At 42.9% G+C, this 18,915-nt stretch overlaps 1 protein-coding gene across 3 annotated transcripts in view; it reads left to right on the top strand.

The window, feature by feature from the left end:
- Positions 1–18,915, top strand: part of PDE1C (phosphodiesterase 1C) — a 257,604-nt gene that overhangs the window by 24,385 nt on the left and 214,304 nt on the right. For all 3 annotated transcript variants that reach the window (XR_013390261.1, XM_077916500.1, XM_077916503.1), the window contains exon 2: positions 12,792–12,842. Coding sequence is in view for 2 of the 3 variants with exons in the window: in XM_077916500.1 (XP_077772626.1) it covers positions 12,792–12,842 (51 nt within the window). In the remaining variant the exon portion in view is untranslated. The remainder of the gene's footprint in view (positions 1–12,791; positions 12,843–18,915) is intronic.

Raw genomic sequence — 18,915 nt, 5'->3', positions numbered from 1 at the left:
AACAGGTCTGGGTGCTGGCAGAAACAGGTTTCCAACAACGTTGCTCCCGCAACCTGGGACCGGGCTGACTGGCCTTTATCTTCTCTGAGGCCAGGGGCGGTCCCGGCCCACAGGTGACCCGCCTCTCCTGGCCTTAAGGTGAGCACTCCTCCTGAGAGAACCCAGTTGCCTCCGCCTCTCTGCCCTGAGCCTCTGCAGCTCAGGAGAGGCTGGAGGGTTACTGGACCCAGGGGGAGGCTCACCTTCCCCTGACAGGGCTGGGAGAGGCACACCTGTAGGCAATGGGTCCTCAATCACCTCTGGAGCCAGAGTGGATTCATCTGGTGTCTGCTCCTGAGGATCCGGCACAGGTGCAGGCTCTTCAGATTCAAGCCCCTGCCCCGGCTCAGCTGGCCCTGGAGGCGGAGACTCCTGTGCAGGCTGGGATTCCTCCGGTTCAGCCTCTGAATCAGATTCCCAGGCCATCACACCAGGTCTGGCATGCTCCTTGGAGGCAAGATCTATCACCTCATCGGAAGTCATATAATCATAGTCTTACAAGTTGGAAGGGACCCAAGGGTCTTCAAGTCCAACCGCCCATGCCATCTCTACAGCAGCCTCTTGGTGAATGGGAGGCACTGCTGGTCTCCTTCCACCTTTGTTCTTGATGTAAATCTTCACTCACCCCTTCTTCCTTGGCCTGCTGATGAGATGAAACTCTAGGTATCTGAATTGCAGATACACTAGTAACCCACTTTTGGGGAGGTTTAAGTTGCTGTATGCTTGCTGTGCTTTTTCACTTCTCCACTTGTGTTCATGACAGGGAACCTCAGGGCTGTGGTCGAAATTCAGCCTCCTAGGTCTCTGTGTAGTGGCTGGGACTCTCCCCAGGTCACACAGCCCTCTCCAGTCTTGCTTCACTCCCGTCTTGGATGTTGTTGCCTGGCTGGCATGCATCCTTGAACTCTTTACCGCCTGAGTAGTGGTCGGAAATGCTGAAGTAAAGGGTATCAGAAATGCAGCTAAGAAGCTCAAATCATATATATGACTGGCACCCTTCTTTGGAATCAATATCCAGACTTTAACATTCATTTCCCCCCCATAATAATATTTATTATTTTCCATACATAAATATAACAGAAAAAAGCCAACAATAATAAAGAAAAAAGAATGAAACGGAAAAAACAAAAAAAACATAAAACATAAAATACTTCAAATCACCACATAAACTGAAACTTAATTAATTGCTCAAAATCCATCTTCATAAACATATTACTTGACTTCCTCAAATCTCTTCCATCTGAGTTTCTTAGTAATTATATATAGCAGTTTCCAATATCATTATTTCATAAAACAATATCAGTCATAATCATGTTTCCTAACTTTTCTTATCGTACATTTTCTTATTTATTTATTTAATCCCAATTTAATCCTAGGCCTAATTGATTCTTTCAAGTGATTACATCTCTTTAATATTACAATATTTGTTCAAATAGTCTTTAAATTTCTTCCAATCTTCTTGGTATTCCTCTTCTTTCTGGTCGCGGATTCTCCCGGTGAGATCAGCCAGCTCCATAAACTCCATCATCGTCATCTGCCCAGACTTTAACATTCAAAAACGTTACTTGCAGAAACTTATAGATGAATTAAAACATAATATTTACAGTCACATTCTTCTCCAAGCATGGGCTTACAGTCTCTTCGTATAACTTCCAAACAACTGTATTTTCCTCCCTTCCCAGAGCTCAGCACTTTCAGCCTCCGTATCTCAATTCGCCCATGCCTTGTAGCTCCTATGAGAGATTTCCACTTTTACCTTCTCCTGCAACTTTACTCTCTTTCTTTCAAGCGTAGAAGAAGCACTCTGACACTCTATTCAACTTAGCAGTGTTCACAGTGGATTCTAAAGCACAGTCATCTTGCTTCATATAAAATGGAGTCTCTCCTTCACTAGATACCTCCCATGTGACTAACGTTAGCCAATCACGTGAGAACTACTAGAGAACTCCCTAGAATTCAGTTACCAACCAATCAAATTTAAACACATAGTAATGCATACAAGTAATTTAATCTCAGTGAATTAAATTACTATACTTAACAAGAGAGTTGTGTGTGTAGAAATTAGTTTTCTGTACAAAGGTAAAATACACATTTATTGCTCCATCCACTTCTGTTTCTCGCCCTGTTTCTGTTATACACTCTGGACTGGATTGAGCCTTGGTTATGATGACAATTGCTGTTGCAAAACGACGTGTTTAAATGATACGATTAAAAAAAAAGTTTTTTAGGGGGCAAGTGTCTGTATAATGCTGGCAGTGGTGTTAAAACTGGGGGGAAATAGTTTATGCGAATAAGAACTGGTATGTTTGAGTCCTATGACACTTTCCATACATGATGTCAAAACAGTTTTAATGGATATCAACTTCACCCAAAGTAGATAACTGTTATCTCCATTCTACAGCTGGAGAAGTGAAAAAGCACAACAAGTAATACAGGCAGGTATGAAATGTATTTTGATGAAAAGACATTAATAGGATAAAATGATTAAATGGTTTTTTCAGGGAGGAGGTGAGGTAGTGCAGCTGGAGAAGTGGAGAATTACAAAAACAGGAGCGGTAAAAAAGAAAAGAACCCGGCATTTTTATATATCCAGTGGGCAGGTTTGCATACTAGTTATTAAACCTTGGGTTACTATCCTAGAATAAGTCATTAACAAAGCCCAAAAGCTTGCAGAATTTGTGATGATGGGGAAGAAATTTGGCTCATTTTGAATTTTAATGTGATCTGACCTAATTCAAGTCCCCAGAAGAATACATGAAACAAAACACACCTATCCTTTGAAACTTGCACTTCTCTGAATTTTGCAATACGGTTTTCCAACCCTAAAATGTGTATACAAGGGGGAAATTTGCTTAAAAAGGCAGATATAGTTTACAGAAGATAGTCCTCTGTTGCAAGGGGTCCTGTGTTTGAAGGGCACTTGACTATAGTCTTCCCGGCCAAGGTGAAATATACTGCATTCCTATTTATAGGATGGCAATTATTTCTAAATTTGCCTCTAGACATACAAAAAAAAAAAGAAAAAGAAAAAGAAAAAGAAAAAAAGGTAACGGACCCCTGACAGTTAAGTCCAGTCATGGATGACTCTGGGGTTGCGGCACTCATCTTGCTTTACTGGCCGAGGCAGCTGACGCTTTTCCGCAGACAGTTTTTCCGGGTCATGTGGCCAGCATGACTAAGCCGCTTCTGGCGAAACCAGAGCAGTGCACGGAAATGCCGTTTACCTTCCCGCTGGAGTGGTACCTATTTATCTACTTGCACTTTGACGTGCTTTCGAACTGCTAGGTTGGCAGGAGCAGGGACTGAGTAATGGGAGCTCACCCCATTGCGGGGATTCGAACCACCCACCTTCTGAATTGGCAAGCCCAAGAGGCTCAGTGGTTTAGACCACAGTGCCTCAGACATACAAATAAGCTTTTGCAAATCCTGTGCAAACCTGTGTACTGTTTTGTCCTCTCTGTTGATGATGCATAAATTGCCATCCTAGATAGAAAGGGCACAGGAAGTTGGCACTTTGGCTATGCAGCCAAACAGGGCGATATCTTTTAAGCTTTTAAAGCTTTTAAGCTTTTTTCTCAGAATGATTCCTCTGTTCAGTAGTTCACTAGTGCCTGCAAGAGCTTTGTGCTCTTTGATTTCAAACTGTGAGGGTAAAGGAAAACGTTTCACCTGGTGTCAGCCCTGCCCAGCCCACCTGTCAAAATGACCTGGGGCAGTTTTGCAACCTAAGGATGCTAGCTGGAAAAGTTTCCCTGCTCCTGTTGCAAAAATACGAAGATATTGGGCCTGCACCCTAAAAACCAAATATCCTCCCTATTTGTTGCATTTAGGAAACCCTTGACTGAAATAGAAGTGCAAAGGAACCTGTGTATAATTGGCACCCACGAAAACAGTTTTGAATGGTTCTTAGGAAATTCCTCCTCTTTGTTAATGAACCTTCAGGGGGATTAAGACTCCCCTGGGATTTAACCCCTTGGGGCAGGGCAAGCTCTCTATAGAGAGCTGCTAAGACAACACCTGGGCTGGCTACACCCAGTTCATTCATTAAAATGATCTGAAAACAACAAGTGTTTTGTCCATTTGCCAAGGACAAAAGCAGATTGCCTCTCAGAAAACATAACAAAATATGCAGCTTGGGCGATCCATTGGCATGAAAAGGGAATCTAGGATCTCAAAAAGCTTATTTGTATGTTGCATGTTGCTTGGCCCAGTGTGAAGACACATTGGACACTTGAGTTTGTTGGGAGTTTTGCCTCTCAGAATGAAATATAAAAGCACCTCAGATCAAAGGTGTGTTCTTCATTCATTCTCCCTTTCTCTGTGCTCTCAAGTTCTGAGGTAATATTTCAATTCAGGGTTTTTGGACCATTGCATGGTTTTCAGTAACATAGATAAGTATGTCCTGGTCTCTCATAGAATATAGTTGTTCCTTGGCTTCCAAAAGCCTTGGGAGTTGAACTTTCCAGCTCCCGAACAATCGAAAACTAGATGTGAGTGGGTTTGCAAATGTTCTTTTGGAAGCTGAACGTCTGACAGGGCTTCTGTGGCTTCCGATTGGCTGCAGGAGCTTCCTGCAGCCAATCGGAAGCCGCGCTTTGATTTCAAACATTTTGGAAGTCAAACAGACTTCCAGAATGGATTCCGTTTGACTTCTAAGGTACGACTGTATAGCAAAGTAATGTGGAAATATGGCAAACTGAACTTAAGACTGGAAAAATGAGAAACTGAGAGAAACCAAAATTGACAGTGCCATCCACACCTAACCAGAGCAGAGCCTCTGAAGGTTCCTCCATTACGGTTCCAGTATTTACATACAGGGAAAGGATCTCTTTCAGGTAACTTAGTCCCAAGCTGTTTTGGCAAAGCAAAGTGGCTTATTTGCCTCTTCTTTCCCATTCCTGTAGGTTTCCTGGAGAGAATTGCTCAGATCTGAGGAAACAGAAATATTTGGTCTACAGCATTCCCTCTAAAATGAATATTAAATTTTGGTTTCCAAGAAGTGACTTCTTAAATAAATACTGGTATATAGAAATCAATCAGTAACAGGGAATTGGGGGAACAGGGCTTTCCTACACGCTGAGGGAAGTGGTGCGCTATATATTTCATTCAAACCTTGTTTTCTCTTATTTGTGAATCACAATGTGGCACAGGTCCCTTGAGCCAGAACTCTTATTTTAAATGTCACAGCATTAGTAAATGAGATCCCATGTGGATTTCTCACGTGCGGATTCCCCCTGCCCTCGGCTGAATGTTGTTGAAACACCAAAGCTGTTGTTCTAAATGGGGGGGGGGGGGAGTTGTGAAAACTTTTCAAATGGCATATGCATCCATGGCTTTAACTTTTTAAAAAAATAAATAAATAAACCCCTATATAAATATGTAGTTGTTCTTCTAGAGTAAGAAATGCGGGTAGACAACATCAGGGTCTGCCCCAGTCAAACTTTTGCTCCCACTAACCACTGGGCCAACTTTACATTTCATATCATTTTTGTGTTTCCATGTTTTAAAATGGTAAACTGCCTTGGCAGAAAGGTGGTACTGTATATAAGTTCCATCCATCCAGCCATCAATATTGAGTGGGAGAAATTGTCTGCTTGCGTCATATTCCCTCTTCTATTCACTAGTGTGAGGCAAAGGAAGCAGGTTCTGTGGCAGCCTCAGAAGGTGGATTTTGTGGCCAACTTTGAGAAAGCTTGGCTTGGCATCCTTCTCCTTGCCCCTTGATTATAGTCTCCAACTCCTCCCAAGCGCTGTCTCCTCTTCCTTTTCTAAGGTTCAGTCCTTTCCTCACCAAAAGAGAACAGCACAAGTACTGTAAGCAAAGAGTAAGGAGACCTTTTCATACCCTCCAACATTTATCTGATGAAAATAGGGACGACCCATTCCCTAATGATAATTTTATTATTTATACCCCACACTCTGCCCCAGCCATTCTGTGCAGCTTCCAACTTATAGAATAACATAATAAAACATTAAAGATTAAAAAAACTGCCTTATACAGGATTGCCCTCAGATGGCTCGGGGGGCGGATAACTCCATACCCTTCAACATTTCTCCAATGCTTTGGTTCAGTCAAGAAATACAGTTGAGGTGACTGAAAAAACAGAACGCCTCTCTGCATCAAACAGAGTCCGCAAGGAATAAGTCGGCTTTATCTGCCTTATAGTGTTTGCCAGCATTCCCTGCTCTAGGGACTCGCCGAGCCAGTTGTTGATTTTAAAAACAAGGTACCTTAAGTGTAGGGTTATGTAACAATGTTTGAAGAGGACTAATTTATGGCACTTACTCAGGCTGCTGAAATATCCGTTCACACCGTTTCCTCTCCTTGGTTTTCTGCCCAATGATGTAGGATCAAAAATCCATAATGAAAAATTTTTGGCTAAGAGACAGAGACGGTTTTCTCACAATTATAAGTGCAGTTGATTAACGCTGGAAGATGAAAAGGGATGGGGAGGGCAGTGGACAGCCCATGTGGACTGGATGTTTATAATGAGTTTAGCAGGGGGGGGGGAAATGCAAAGTTTGGAGAGAGAGGAGAACTGCCACCCAGCTATTCATTCCTGGAAGCTGGCAGCCTGTGGGAAACCCGTTCATAGGACGCTTGTACATGAACGAGGGATATAGAAAACAAGATGCTGAGAGGATGCCGTGAAGCAGTGGTAGCCAACCCGAAAGTCGGTGGTTCAAGCCCACCTAGGGATGGCAGTGGGCAGGATTTCTGCATAGCAGGGCATTGGACCCAATGACGTCCAGGTTCCCTTCCAATGCTACAGTTCTATGGTGCTATGTGGTACAATGGTACCTCAGGTTAAGAACTTAATTCGTTCCGGAGGTCCGTTCTTAACCTGAAACTGTTCTTAACCTGAAGCACCACTTTAGCTAATGGGGCCTCCCACTGCTGCTGTGCCGCCGCCACGCAATTTCTGTTCTCATCCTGAAGCAAAGTTCTTAACTCGGGGTACTATTTCTGGATTAGCAGAGTCTGTAACCTGAAGCGTCTGTAACCTGAAGTGTCTGTAACCCGAGGTACCACTGTACTCTCCATATGTTGTTGGACTATGTTGATAGCACTGGCCCCTAAAGGCCGATTAAAATGTTCCATGCATTTTTAAAATATTTGTTTGGAGAATTTGCATCCTGCTCAAGAGGGTCTTTCCCTTTTTTTCAGTATGCAGTTAACCCAACTCACCCTCACCACAGAGCTTTATTTTTCAGCCTCTCATATTCCACTTATGGAAAGCAACATCAGATGATAACTTGTACAGGTTCAATAACTTTGAAAGCAGGGCCCAGCAGTGGAAAATTCGAGCCCAGCGGGAATAGCTATATATATATAGCATGGAGTTACCCAAGAGAGGATCCTTCATTCCCTTTGTGAAGCACCTTAGATTTCCTTAGCTGCAGTCTTAGTGTTGAAGCAAAGCCTGCAGCAAGGCTGGGCAAGATGGACCAATGGTCAGACTCAGGACAATGTCTGGATTCTTGAGAGAGAAATGAATAAACAACTGGTACTAAAAGCAGGGGGACACGGGTGGCGCTGTGGGTTAAACCATAGAGCCTAGGAGCTGCCAATCAGAAGGTCGGCGGTTCAAATCCCTGTGACAGGGTGAGCTCCCATTGTTGGGTCCCTGCTCCTGCCAACCTAGCAGTTCGAAAGCACGTCAAAGTGCAAGTAGATAAATAGGCACCACTCCGGCGGGAAGGAAAACGGCATTTCCGTGCGCTGCTCTGGTTCACCAGAAGTGGCTTTGTCATGCTGGCCACATGACCCGGAAGCTGTACACCGGCTCCCTCGGCCAGTAAAGCGAGATGAGCGCCGCAACCCCAGAGTCGGCCACGACTGGACCTAATGGTCAGGGGTCCCTTTACCTTTACATTTTACTAAAAGCAGGAACAAGGGACAGTGCCTTAAGTCTTCAAACTATTGAAATAGTTTGTCCCAATCTTGACCAAAGAAGATTGGCGAACCACGTTAATGGACTACGCTGAAATGGCTAGATTAACTGGAAAGCTCAGAAATGAGGACAGCAAGAAATTTTTAAAAAGAATGGGAAATGTTTATTATGTACTTACAAAAGTATTGTAAACAGGTTAATACATTGGCATGATTTTAAGAACACTTGTGATTTTAGAAACAATGTAAGAAATTTGAGGTAGATAAAATAATTTGGAGTAGAAATGATATGCAGTTGAAAAAGAAATTTAAGGAACCAGGGGAAGGGGGTGGGAGGGAAGTCACGGGATTAGGATAATCCCATTTTATGGATTTGAAATTGCTTTTACGTATATTTTCCTTTGTTTGTGGTGGTTGTGTTTGTTTTTTATTTTTGTTGAAAATTTAATAAAAATATTATTATAAAGAGAGAGAAATAGTTTCTCCCAGTGTTGCTGATGTGATGCTGATACCTTTTGAAGTTAGTAGCTGTTTCCTTTGGGAAACAAAGGAAACTGCCCCACGGGAGTTTTTCATTACCAGAAAGGAGAGAATTTTCCATTGCAGCAACAGATTGCCACCCAGGGATTGGCTCCTTTGTAGGGTCAGACTGTTGGGTGATGCATTTTGATTTTTTTGTGTGTGATAATTTTTATTTATAAAAGGTTTTAGAGGGGAAATTCTGCACTTGTCCTGTGAATTCCCATCCACATATCCTACCATACAACAGTGCCGTCCTATAGATGTCTACTCACGAGTAAGTCCCATTGCGTTCAATACCGGTAGCTCTTACTCCCAGGTTATATGGGTAGAGGATTGCAGCCTTAGATATTAAATAATAAATATTAAGAGAAGCTAGTAATCTGAAAATTCCAGATCTTTAAGCCCATAAACTGAAGTTCTGTTGATACTTACATGGGAGTAAGTCCCATTGAGCCTAGTGGGTCTTACTTCTGAGTAAATGTGCCTTGAATTGTGCTACATTTCACACATAATTGGGTTTAAATATGTGTATTGGAAAAATAGCAAATAGTCTAAAACTGCCATATGTTCTTTTCCATGTGACATGTGATGTTTTTGAGAATTGGCACAGAATCCGTGAGGTTCGTATTTTTTTTAGGCACTGTAGCATTAACACATTTAAAAGGTTGACCTACATTTCTGAGGATAAATCCATATGCCATTTCTTACTGGAGATTTTCCTTCAAGGCACTGTTTTCAAAAGATAAAATAATCTGTCTGTCTGTCTGTCTGTCTGTCTGTCTCAGAGAGAGAGAGAGGAGAGAGAGAGAGAGAGAGAGAGAGAGAGAGAGAGAGAGAGAGAGAGAGAGAGTGTGTTATAGGGACATACTATATTGGCCCATGTACCAATAAGAACAGATTTTCAGAGATGCATTAGTATTCACCTTGAAAATCAGGCAAAACTTGTTGTTTTAATTGCCAGATGGCGTTGTTTTCTTTTCCCAGAATGCAGTGTGGTTGTTCTGTTCTTGCAGATGGGTAGCTGTGCTTGCTTTGATGGAGAACTTCTATCTTTTCCCAATAACCCCACCTTTGGTCGGGGGCTTGCTTGTGATTGTGAGCCAAATCAGAAAAGCCGGACACCAAAACTGTTAGACAGAAGCTTTGCTATTTATTTATGTTGCCTGGCCCGGGAAAGCCCTCTGAGAAGACTTGCCTTCACACTCCCTTTAAGACAGCCTCCATTCAGAGGGGTTGCTCTGCGGTCTGGAAAGAACAGGATTAAAAGTTACCCTTGGAATACTCAGAATCTTTTGTTGCTGTTCCTTCATATCCTAAGTCCCATGGTATAAGCTTTTCACTTGGTAAACTGAAGCAAATGCATGACAGTGGGGGAAGGAGCGTCTCCACCCCCATCGTTCAGCCCAGACACTGAGGTCCAGTGCCGAGGGCCTTCTGGCGGTTCCCTCACTGCGAGAAGCCAAGTTACAGGGAACCAGGCAGAGGGCCTTCTCGGTGGTGGCACCCGCCCTTTGGAACGCCCTCCCACCAGATGTCTAAAAGAACAGCAACTACCAGACTTTTAGAAGACATCTGAAGGCAGCCCTGTTTAGGGAAGCTTTTAATGTTTAATAGGTTATAGCATTTTAATATACTGTTGGAAGCTGCCCAGAGTGGCTGGAGAAACCCAGCCAGATGGGCAGGGTATAAATAATAAATTATTATTATTATTATTATTATTATTATTATTATTATTATTATTATTATTATTAGCTAGAAGTAAGCCCCCTTGTGGGACTGTTAGGGTGTCCTGCTTTACAGAGGTGGGTCTGGTCCAACTCTGGTTTAAAGATAAAGAAGAGACAGCCGGGGCCTTTGAAGTTGCCCATCAACAGTCAGGACAGCAAACTGAACAGGGGATGTAGGTCACTCAGTCAGAGGCGAAGCAACCTGCTCTGATACCCAGAGTGGTATTCGCCCCAGGGGGTGTGATGTGCATCCCGGGGGTGTGGCTCTGCCCATGGAGCATGGCACACATGCTGGGGGCGTGGCGGCCGTCCCTGGGGGTGCCACCGATTGGGGGTCGGCATTTTGTCACCCCCCCCTTTGGAATGGCACCCGGGGCAGCCTGCCCCCCGGCCCCCACCTCGTGCTGTATTTATGTATAAGCTAAACAAGCTATAGCTTAGGCCCCCACTCTCTTGGGGGCCCCCAAAAAAATTCAAGGAAAAAAACCCCTGGATGTACATTTCCAAAATATAAGATAAAAAACAAATAAAATAAAACCTACATACAGCAGCAGTGTTTTGTGTCATGTAGGCTCCTATGATGGAAGCCTGCTAGCCTGCTCCCTAAAATATTACTGGTTTGCTCATTTCTATATATAGGGTGCCTACATTCTGCATGTGCAAATGGCTCTAGATACCCATTACAGTGGCACCTCGAGTTACAAATGCCTCAGGTTACAACGCTTCAGGTTACAAACTCCGCTAACCTGGAAGAGTTACCTCGAGTTGAGAACTTTGCCCCAGGATGAGAATGGAAATTGTGTGCCGGCGGCATAGCGGCAGCAAGAGGCCCCATTGGTGAAAGCACGCCTCTAGTTAAGAACAGCTTCAGGTTAAGAACGGACCTCCGGAACGAATTAAGTTCGTAACTAGAGGTATCACTGTAGGTCCATAAATGACCATATCACATATATTCAACACAAAAAACCAGCGACAATTTGTTGTTGACAAAGGACAACTGGACATATCAAGGCCCCCATTACCTTCAGTAGCTTAGGGCCTCATCAAACCTGAAAAAGTTTGCTGACCCCTGTCTTAGGGTTTTGAATCAATAGTCAAATAGTGGCTCTTATTCTAATTGCCCCAGCTAAAAACCTTGCAACCTTTGCTGTCACCTGCTCATCTTCATCTGCGAAGAGAAAGAACACTGGGGCAGTGGTTGGGAGACCTGGAATGGATAATAAAAGAGGGCTGATAATCTCATTTATCTGTAACAGAACTATTACCAAACACCAAGAGTCTCCAGCTAAACCCAGGTACCGCTACCCCAGGAGCTTTTCTCTACCTGTGGAAGTAGGGAGAATGCAACAGGATTTTTCCTCTGGTCTGCAGCCAAATAAATCAAAGCACACCAGCGTATGTTCCTGCAAAGTGCTCAGAAGCATGATAGTCCTGTTAGATTACTTAGATTAGCATTTGCCAACCTGCACCAGAGTTCCCATCAACTTCCAGCCAGAATGGCTGGCTAGGATTGTGTCGAGAGTTATAGCCTGGAGGGCACCAGTTTGGTGGAAGCTGATACAGATAATCAGAGAAACCTTATTTGTAGAATTGTTTTTTCCCTGTTGCCTTTTTGTTGCCACCCCTGAACTTTAGAATTCCCTTCCTTCTGCTGCATGGAATGCTTTTATTATGACATTATAAGGATGGTTATTATGATGATGTTATTATAATGATTAATGGTTTAAAAGTTGTCTTGTTATATATTGAGTTTTGTAAAAAAAGAAAAGAAAAGCACCAAGTCAGTTATAAAACTTCATTATCTATCTATCATCTGTCTATCTCTATCTATCTATCTATCTATCTATCTATCTATCTATCTATCTATCATCTATCATCTATCATCTATCATCTATCATCTATCATCTATCATCTATCATCTATCATCTATCATCTATCATCTATCTATCTATCATCATCTATCTATCTATCTATCTATCATCTATCTATCATCTATCTATCTATCATCATCTATCTATCTATATCTATCTATCTATCATCTATCTATCATCTATCATCTATCTATCTATCATCTATCTATCTATCTATCTATCTATCTATCTATCTATCTATCATCATCTATCTATCTATTTATCATCTATCTATCTATCTATCTATCTATCATCTATCATCTATCATCTATCTATCTCTATCTATCTATCTATCTATCTATCTATCATCTATCCAACTATCATCTCTCTCTCTATCTATATCTCTCTATCTATATCTATATCTATATCTATATCTATATCTATATCTATCTATATCTATATCTAGATTTTAATTCCAAGGATTGAATCTGACCCTGTGCAAATGGAGTTCCTCTTGCACAATGGGACTTTCAGTTTCCTCCCCTCCCCTGAAATCTGTTCCCGAGGCATCTGGGGCAGATTTTGAGGGTGCACAGAAGGGGAGTTGGTGTTGTACAAGCAGATGTCTGCTACATGAGAGGAATGGCAATGCTTCTGGAAGCAACCCCAAAGGGTTAAAAGTGCAGGGGGCTGTGAGGTGTGCCTTAGTGATGCTTGCAATATATGCATTTTAAATAAGAGCTGCATTTTGTCTTTCAGTTGCAAACGAGACGGGGGACAAGAATGCTCGGCCACTTTCAAGATTCGCCCGTAAGTAGCCAAGTTTTGTCAGTTTGCTTCCTGAAAGTTGCAGATCAGTGCATTAGAACTCTCTGCAAAGGAACATGTCAGACAAATGAGCAGTTTCCACTCCCTTCTCCTTCACTGTACTCTTTCCTTCCTCCCCTCTTTCTGCAGTCATGCCAGCAGGTCCATTCGTGAGCAAGATGCCTCCACTATTGGGAGAAATTCCATTCTTTCCTGGATTCCACTTTCCCCTATTCCCCTTTGTTGTTTAGTCGTTTAGTCGTGTCCGACTCTTCGTGACCCCATGGACCAGAGCACGCCAGGCACCTCTGTCCTCCACTACCTCCCGCAGTTTGGTCAAACTCATGTTCATAGCTTCAAGAACACTGTCCAACCATCTCGTCCTCTGTCGTCCCCTTCTCCTTGTGCCCTCCATCTTTCCCAGCATCAGTGTCTTCTCCAGGGAGTCTTCTCTTCTCATGAGGTGGCCAAAGTATTGGAGTCTCAGCTTCACGATCTGTCCTTCCAGTGAGCACTCAGGGCTGATTTCCTTCAGAATGGATGCATTTGATCTTCTTGCAGTCCATGGGACTCTCAAGAGTCTTCTCCAGCACCATAATTCAAAAGCATCAATTCTTCGGCGATCAGCCTTCTTTATTGTCCAGCTCTCACTTCCATACATCACTACTGGGAAGACCATGGCTTTAACTATACGGACCTTTGTTGGCAAGGCGACGTCTCTACTTCTCAAGATGCTGTCTAGGCCTGTCATTGCCCTTCTCCCAAGAAGCAGGCGTCTTTTAATTTCGTGGCTGCTGTCACCATCTGCAGTGATCATGGAGCCCAAGAAAGTAAAATCTCTCACTGCCTCCATTTCTTCCCCTTCTATTTGCCAGGAGGTGATTTGCCTATTCCCCTACCTAGCCCCTATTTTTACTCATCATCATCATCATAATTGATTTATTAATTGCCTTCTAAACGATCATCTCAAGGAGATGTACACTAAATATATTTGCCACTCTCAGTTTGAGATTAGTGAAGAATTAATAAATACAGTGGTACCTTGGGTTACATACGCTTCAGGTTACATACGCTTCAGGTTACAGACTCCGCGAACCCAGAAATATTACCTCAGGTTAAGAACTTTGCTTCAGGATGAGAACAGAAATCGCACGCCGGCAGCACAGTGGCAGTGGGAGGCCCCATTAGCTAAAGTGGTGCTTCAGGTTAAGAGCAGTTTCAGGTAAAGAACAGACCTCCAGAACGAATTAAGTACTTACCGGTAACCTGAGGTACCACTGTATGTGGATTTAAAGCACAAGGAAGGAATCTCAGAGCACGCAGAGCCGAGCATCCTTGAGCTTACGATCTTCAAAACACTTGCTGAAAGGCCATCCATTTCCTGAGGATTTGCTTTCTTCTAAACTTATTTGCCATTGACCTTGCAGATCCCTTTAAAAAAATTCTTAAATGCAATTCTTTTGTACTTCTACTTTTTTGTAAACTGTCTTGCTTTTGTGTATGAAAGGTGGTACAGAAACATTTTGACAAGATATATTTTTTTAAAAAGGAAAGTCTGATTTGAAATCACTGGATCGCAATACAGAAAGAGGTTATGTGCTATCACTTGTGGTCTGAATTGGCACAATAGATTTTATATATATATATATGAAAGTCACACTATGTATGTTAATTCCCAGGATGCCTTCATTATCAACTACTGTTTCGTATGACCATCATCTGCAATTTTCTTCATTTCTTATTCTTCTGACCTTACTGTATAACCTCATACCCTCCAACATTTCCCTGAGAAAAGGGACATCCTCTTTCTTTTTTCCTTTCTCCTCCTATGATGAGACTGCATTTTAATGTTTCAATGTTGTAATGTTGTATTTTAATCTTGTTTTTAGGTTGTATTCATTCAGCTTGTTTCTATTATTGCTTGTTAGCTGCTATGAGCCTGGCCTTGGCTGGGGAGGGTGGGGTATAAATAAAAATTATTATTATTATTTAATACTAGTACTGGGACGCGGCTGGCGCTGTGGGTAAAAGCCTCAGCGCCTAGGGCTTGCCGATCGAAAGGTTGGCGGTTCGAATCCCCGTGGCGGGGTGCGCTCCCGTTGCTCTGTCCCAGCGCCTGCCAACCTAGCAGTTCGAAAGCACCCTGGGTGCAAGTAGATAAATAGGGACCGCTTACTGGCGGGAAGGTAAAGGCGTTTCCGTGTGCGGCTCTGGCTCGCCAGATGCAGCTTGTCACGCTGGCCACGTGACGCGGAAGTGTCTCCGGACAGCGCTGGCCCCCGGCCTCTTGAGTGAGATGGGCGCACAACCCTAGAGTCTGTCAAGACTGGCCCGTACGGGCAGGGGTACCTTTACCTTTACCTTTAATACTAGTACTATTATGAATTTTAAATTTTTATACCTCACCCAGCTGATTGGGTTAGCACAGCCACTCTGGGTGGCTTCCAGTATATATAAAAACATATGAAAACATTAAACATTAAAAAACACCCCACTACAGGGCTGCCTTCAGATGTCTTCTAAAGGTTGTATAGTTACAGTGGTACCTCGGGTTAAGAACTTAATTCGTTCTGGAGGTCCGTTCTTAACCTGAAACTGTTCTTAACCTGAAGCACCACTTTAGCTAATGGGGCCTCCTGCTGCCTCCGCGCTGCCGGAGCACGATTTCTGTTCTCATCCTGAAGCAAAGTTCTTAGCCCGAGGTACTATTTCTGGGCTAGCGGAGTCTGTAACCTGAAGCATCTGTAACCCGAGGTACCACTGTACTTATCTCCTTGGCTCAGGGGTCCCTGTAACATTTCTCTGATAAAAGTAGGGATGTCCTAAGGAAAAGATGCGGGTGGTGCTCAGTCTAAACCACAGAGCCTAGGGCTTGCCGATCAGAAGGTCGGTGGTTTGAATCCCCGTGGCGGGGTGAGCTCCCATTGCTCAGTCCCTGCTCCTGCCAACCTAGCAGTTTGAAAGCACGTCAAGCTGCAAGTAGATAAATAGGTACCACTCCGGCGGGAAGGTAAACGGCGTTTCCGTGCGCTGCTCTGGTTTGCCAGAAGCAGCTTAGTCATGCTGGCCACATGACCCGGAAAAACTGTCTGCGGACAAACGCCGGCTTCCTTGGCCAGTAAAGCGAGCTGAGTGCCGCAACCCCAGAGTCGTTCGTGACTGGACTGAACTGTCAGGGGTCCTTTACCTTTTAAGGAAAAGTGGGACATTCCGGGATCAAATCAGAACCGGGGATGGATTCTGTAAGTCCAGGACAGTCCCTGGAAAAGAGGGACACTTGGAGTGTCTGTAAACCACGCCCCCCTCATCTATGAATATTATGTACCTGCTACTCAGGATGACACTTCATGCAAATGGTGAAGTGGACTGCGGTCCACAAAAGCTTTTGCCGTAGTAAATTTGTTAGTCTTTAAGGCGCCACTAGACCATCATTATTTTTGCGCAAAGAAACTAGGAGGGTTACCCCTCTGCAAATTGGTCGGTTTAGCATGCAGTATTCCCATATCGCCACATGGTGGCAGTAGAACCATATTTTGCACGCTGTGGCTTAGAAGGAAGAAAACGCAAATGCTGCCACAATGCAAATAATGTGAATTATTCATTTCACATGCACATTGGAGCTTTTTTTATTTATTTTTTAACAACAGCTGTTGAAGATCCAGTGAAAGTTACTTTTGAAATTGCATAAGATTGCAAGCGATGAAGCGTACCACAAAGAGCTCTCTGGATTTTGCCCTGTTAAATTCTTTCAACAGCCTGACTCCCTCCTTTGGCAATCTTCATAGAACTTTAGCCTAATGGTTGCCATCAATTTGATTTGAATTAATTTTATAATGAAATGATTTTAGAATGTTGTACTATTTTATTGTTGTTAGCCACCCTGAGCCCGGCTTCGGCTGGGGAGGGCGGGATATAAATAAAATTTATTATTATTATTATTATTATTATTATTATTATTATTATTATTATTATTATTAGAATGACTCACATAAGACTCACGAAAAGTTGACCAAAAAAAGTGATCTTGTAAGTTTGGCAGACAGTTGAATGCTGAATGATTTTATTTTACGTATTATTTATCAATTTCATTAAAAAACTATACACCTGTGTGGTTGTAAAGAATCTCAAAGAGGTGTACAAAAAGGATATAACAACAGAATTCAAATAAACAGATGGTGAAAAAGCCTGCCAGTCCTCAGTTGCCAGCCTAGGAGTTCCCCAAAGACCAGCCTCCTGGCCAGTGTTGCTCCCAGAGGATAGGCAGCCATTTTGCACAAGACTTTATGTTCATTAAATTAGCCGCCCTGAGCCTTGGCTGGGGAGGGCGGGGTATAAATAAAATTTATTATTATTATTATTACTTCACCTTGCTTATCTGCATAAATAGGGCTCATGCCTCAAATTCTGAAATTGCAAAGCTGGGAATAGCCGGGGTGTACAGCTGCCATTTCTATTTAACTGTTTCATCCATCTCCCTTCCTGCCCCCGGATGAAATCTTTCTCTCTCCTAGAACATACCAACAAAAATGGAATGGCAGACGAAATTATCTGAGTCTGCTGAGATGGCAAGATTGACAGGGAAAGTTAGGAATCGAGAAGACCCAAAATTTAACAGAGGATGGGATAAATACACGCAATATTTAAAAGATCACTGTAAACATGTAAAATCTTTGGCCGGCTTTGAATGACTCCTGTAATATGATATCATAGAATAGTTGGAATAGACCACAAGGGCCATCGAGTCCAACCCCTTGCCAAGCAGGAAACACCATCAGAGCACTCCTGACATATGGTTGTCAAGCCTCTGCTTAAAGACCTCCAAAGACGGAGACTCCACCACACTCCTTGGCAGCAAATTCCACTGTCGAACAGCTCTTACTGTCAGGAAGTTCTTCCTAATGTTTAGGTGGAATCTTCTTTCTTGTAGTTTGGATCCATTGCTCCGTGTCCGCTTCTCTGGAGCAGCAGAAAACAACCTTTCTCCCTCCTCTATATGACATCCTTTTATATATTTGAACATGGCTATCATATCACCCCTTAACCTCCTCTTCTCCAGGCTAAACATGCCCAGCTCCCTTAGCCGTTCCTCATAAGGCATTGTTTCCAGGCCTTTGACCATTTTGGTTGCCCTCCTCTGGACACGTTCCAGTTTGTCAGTGTCCTTCTTGAACTGTGGTGCCCAGAACTGGACACAGTACTCCAGGTGAGGTCTGACCAGAGCAGAATACAGTGGCACTATTACTTCCCTTGTATATATATATAATTCTTGGAAGTATTGGATAATAGCAAAATAGATGCTGTCTAATATGCAGTTGATATAGAAATGTACAGAAGCCAGGTTGGGGAGGAGGGAAGTCTTAATATGGGAATAACTTTGCCTTCTTCCCAACTTTTTATTTTATTTTTTTACTTCTTTTATTTACACTACTGTTGGAGAGTTACAGCTGTGATTCGTTGTATAAAATCAATAAAGATTAAAAAGAAAGAAAAAGAAATCTTTCTCTCGCCTGACCCTGCTTCCCCTCCGAGTTCTTCCACGTAGGATCGAAGTGGAAGAGCGAATGTCACATCCAAGTTGAGCTTTTCCCTAATAAGAGGATGGCAGCGACAAATCTCGGCTCCTAGGGATGTATTTCCCATTTGCTCCCATTATGAGAGGAGCTTTGAGTGAGAGACGCTGAACATTAACTGAAGCAAAAAGCACGAACGGTAATTGCAGCAGGAGAAGGCAGCCCCCCCCCCCCCGGGACAGCAAAGTGGAAGGATCTCAGACAATTGAACGTGTTTTTCTTGAAATAAGAATAAGCTTGAATTCCACATTTCAAAAACCTTGTGGGATTTATAATCTGCAATTTCCATGCATTTCATTTCATTTCATTTTCATTTCATTTTTATTAAAGGTATATACGGCCCTTCGCCTAAAGACCACAGGGCGGTTTACAACATGGAGCACAAATATTAATAGAATACATGATATCAATTTGCAAATATCTAGATAGAAACCAAAACAGTTATTTGACTACAATTATAACAAACATTTTGGTTTCATGCTGCAAGTGATTTCTGGCTGTCTTTG

Source organism: Podarcis muralis, chromosome 12 (assembly GCF_964188315.1).
Source record: "Podarcis muralis chromosome 12, rPodMur119.hap1.1, whole genome shotgun sequence".
Lineage (NCBI taxonomy): Eukaryota > Metazoa > Chordata > Lepidosauria > Squamata > Lacertidae > Podarcis > Podarcis muralis.
This window is presented reverse-complemented; position numbering and strand designations above follow the sequence as displayed.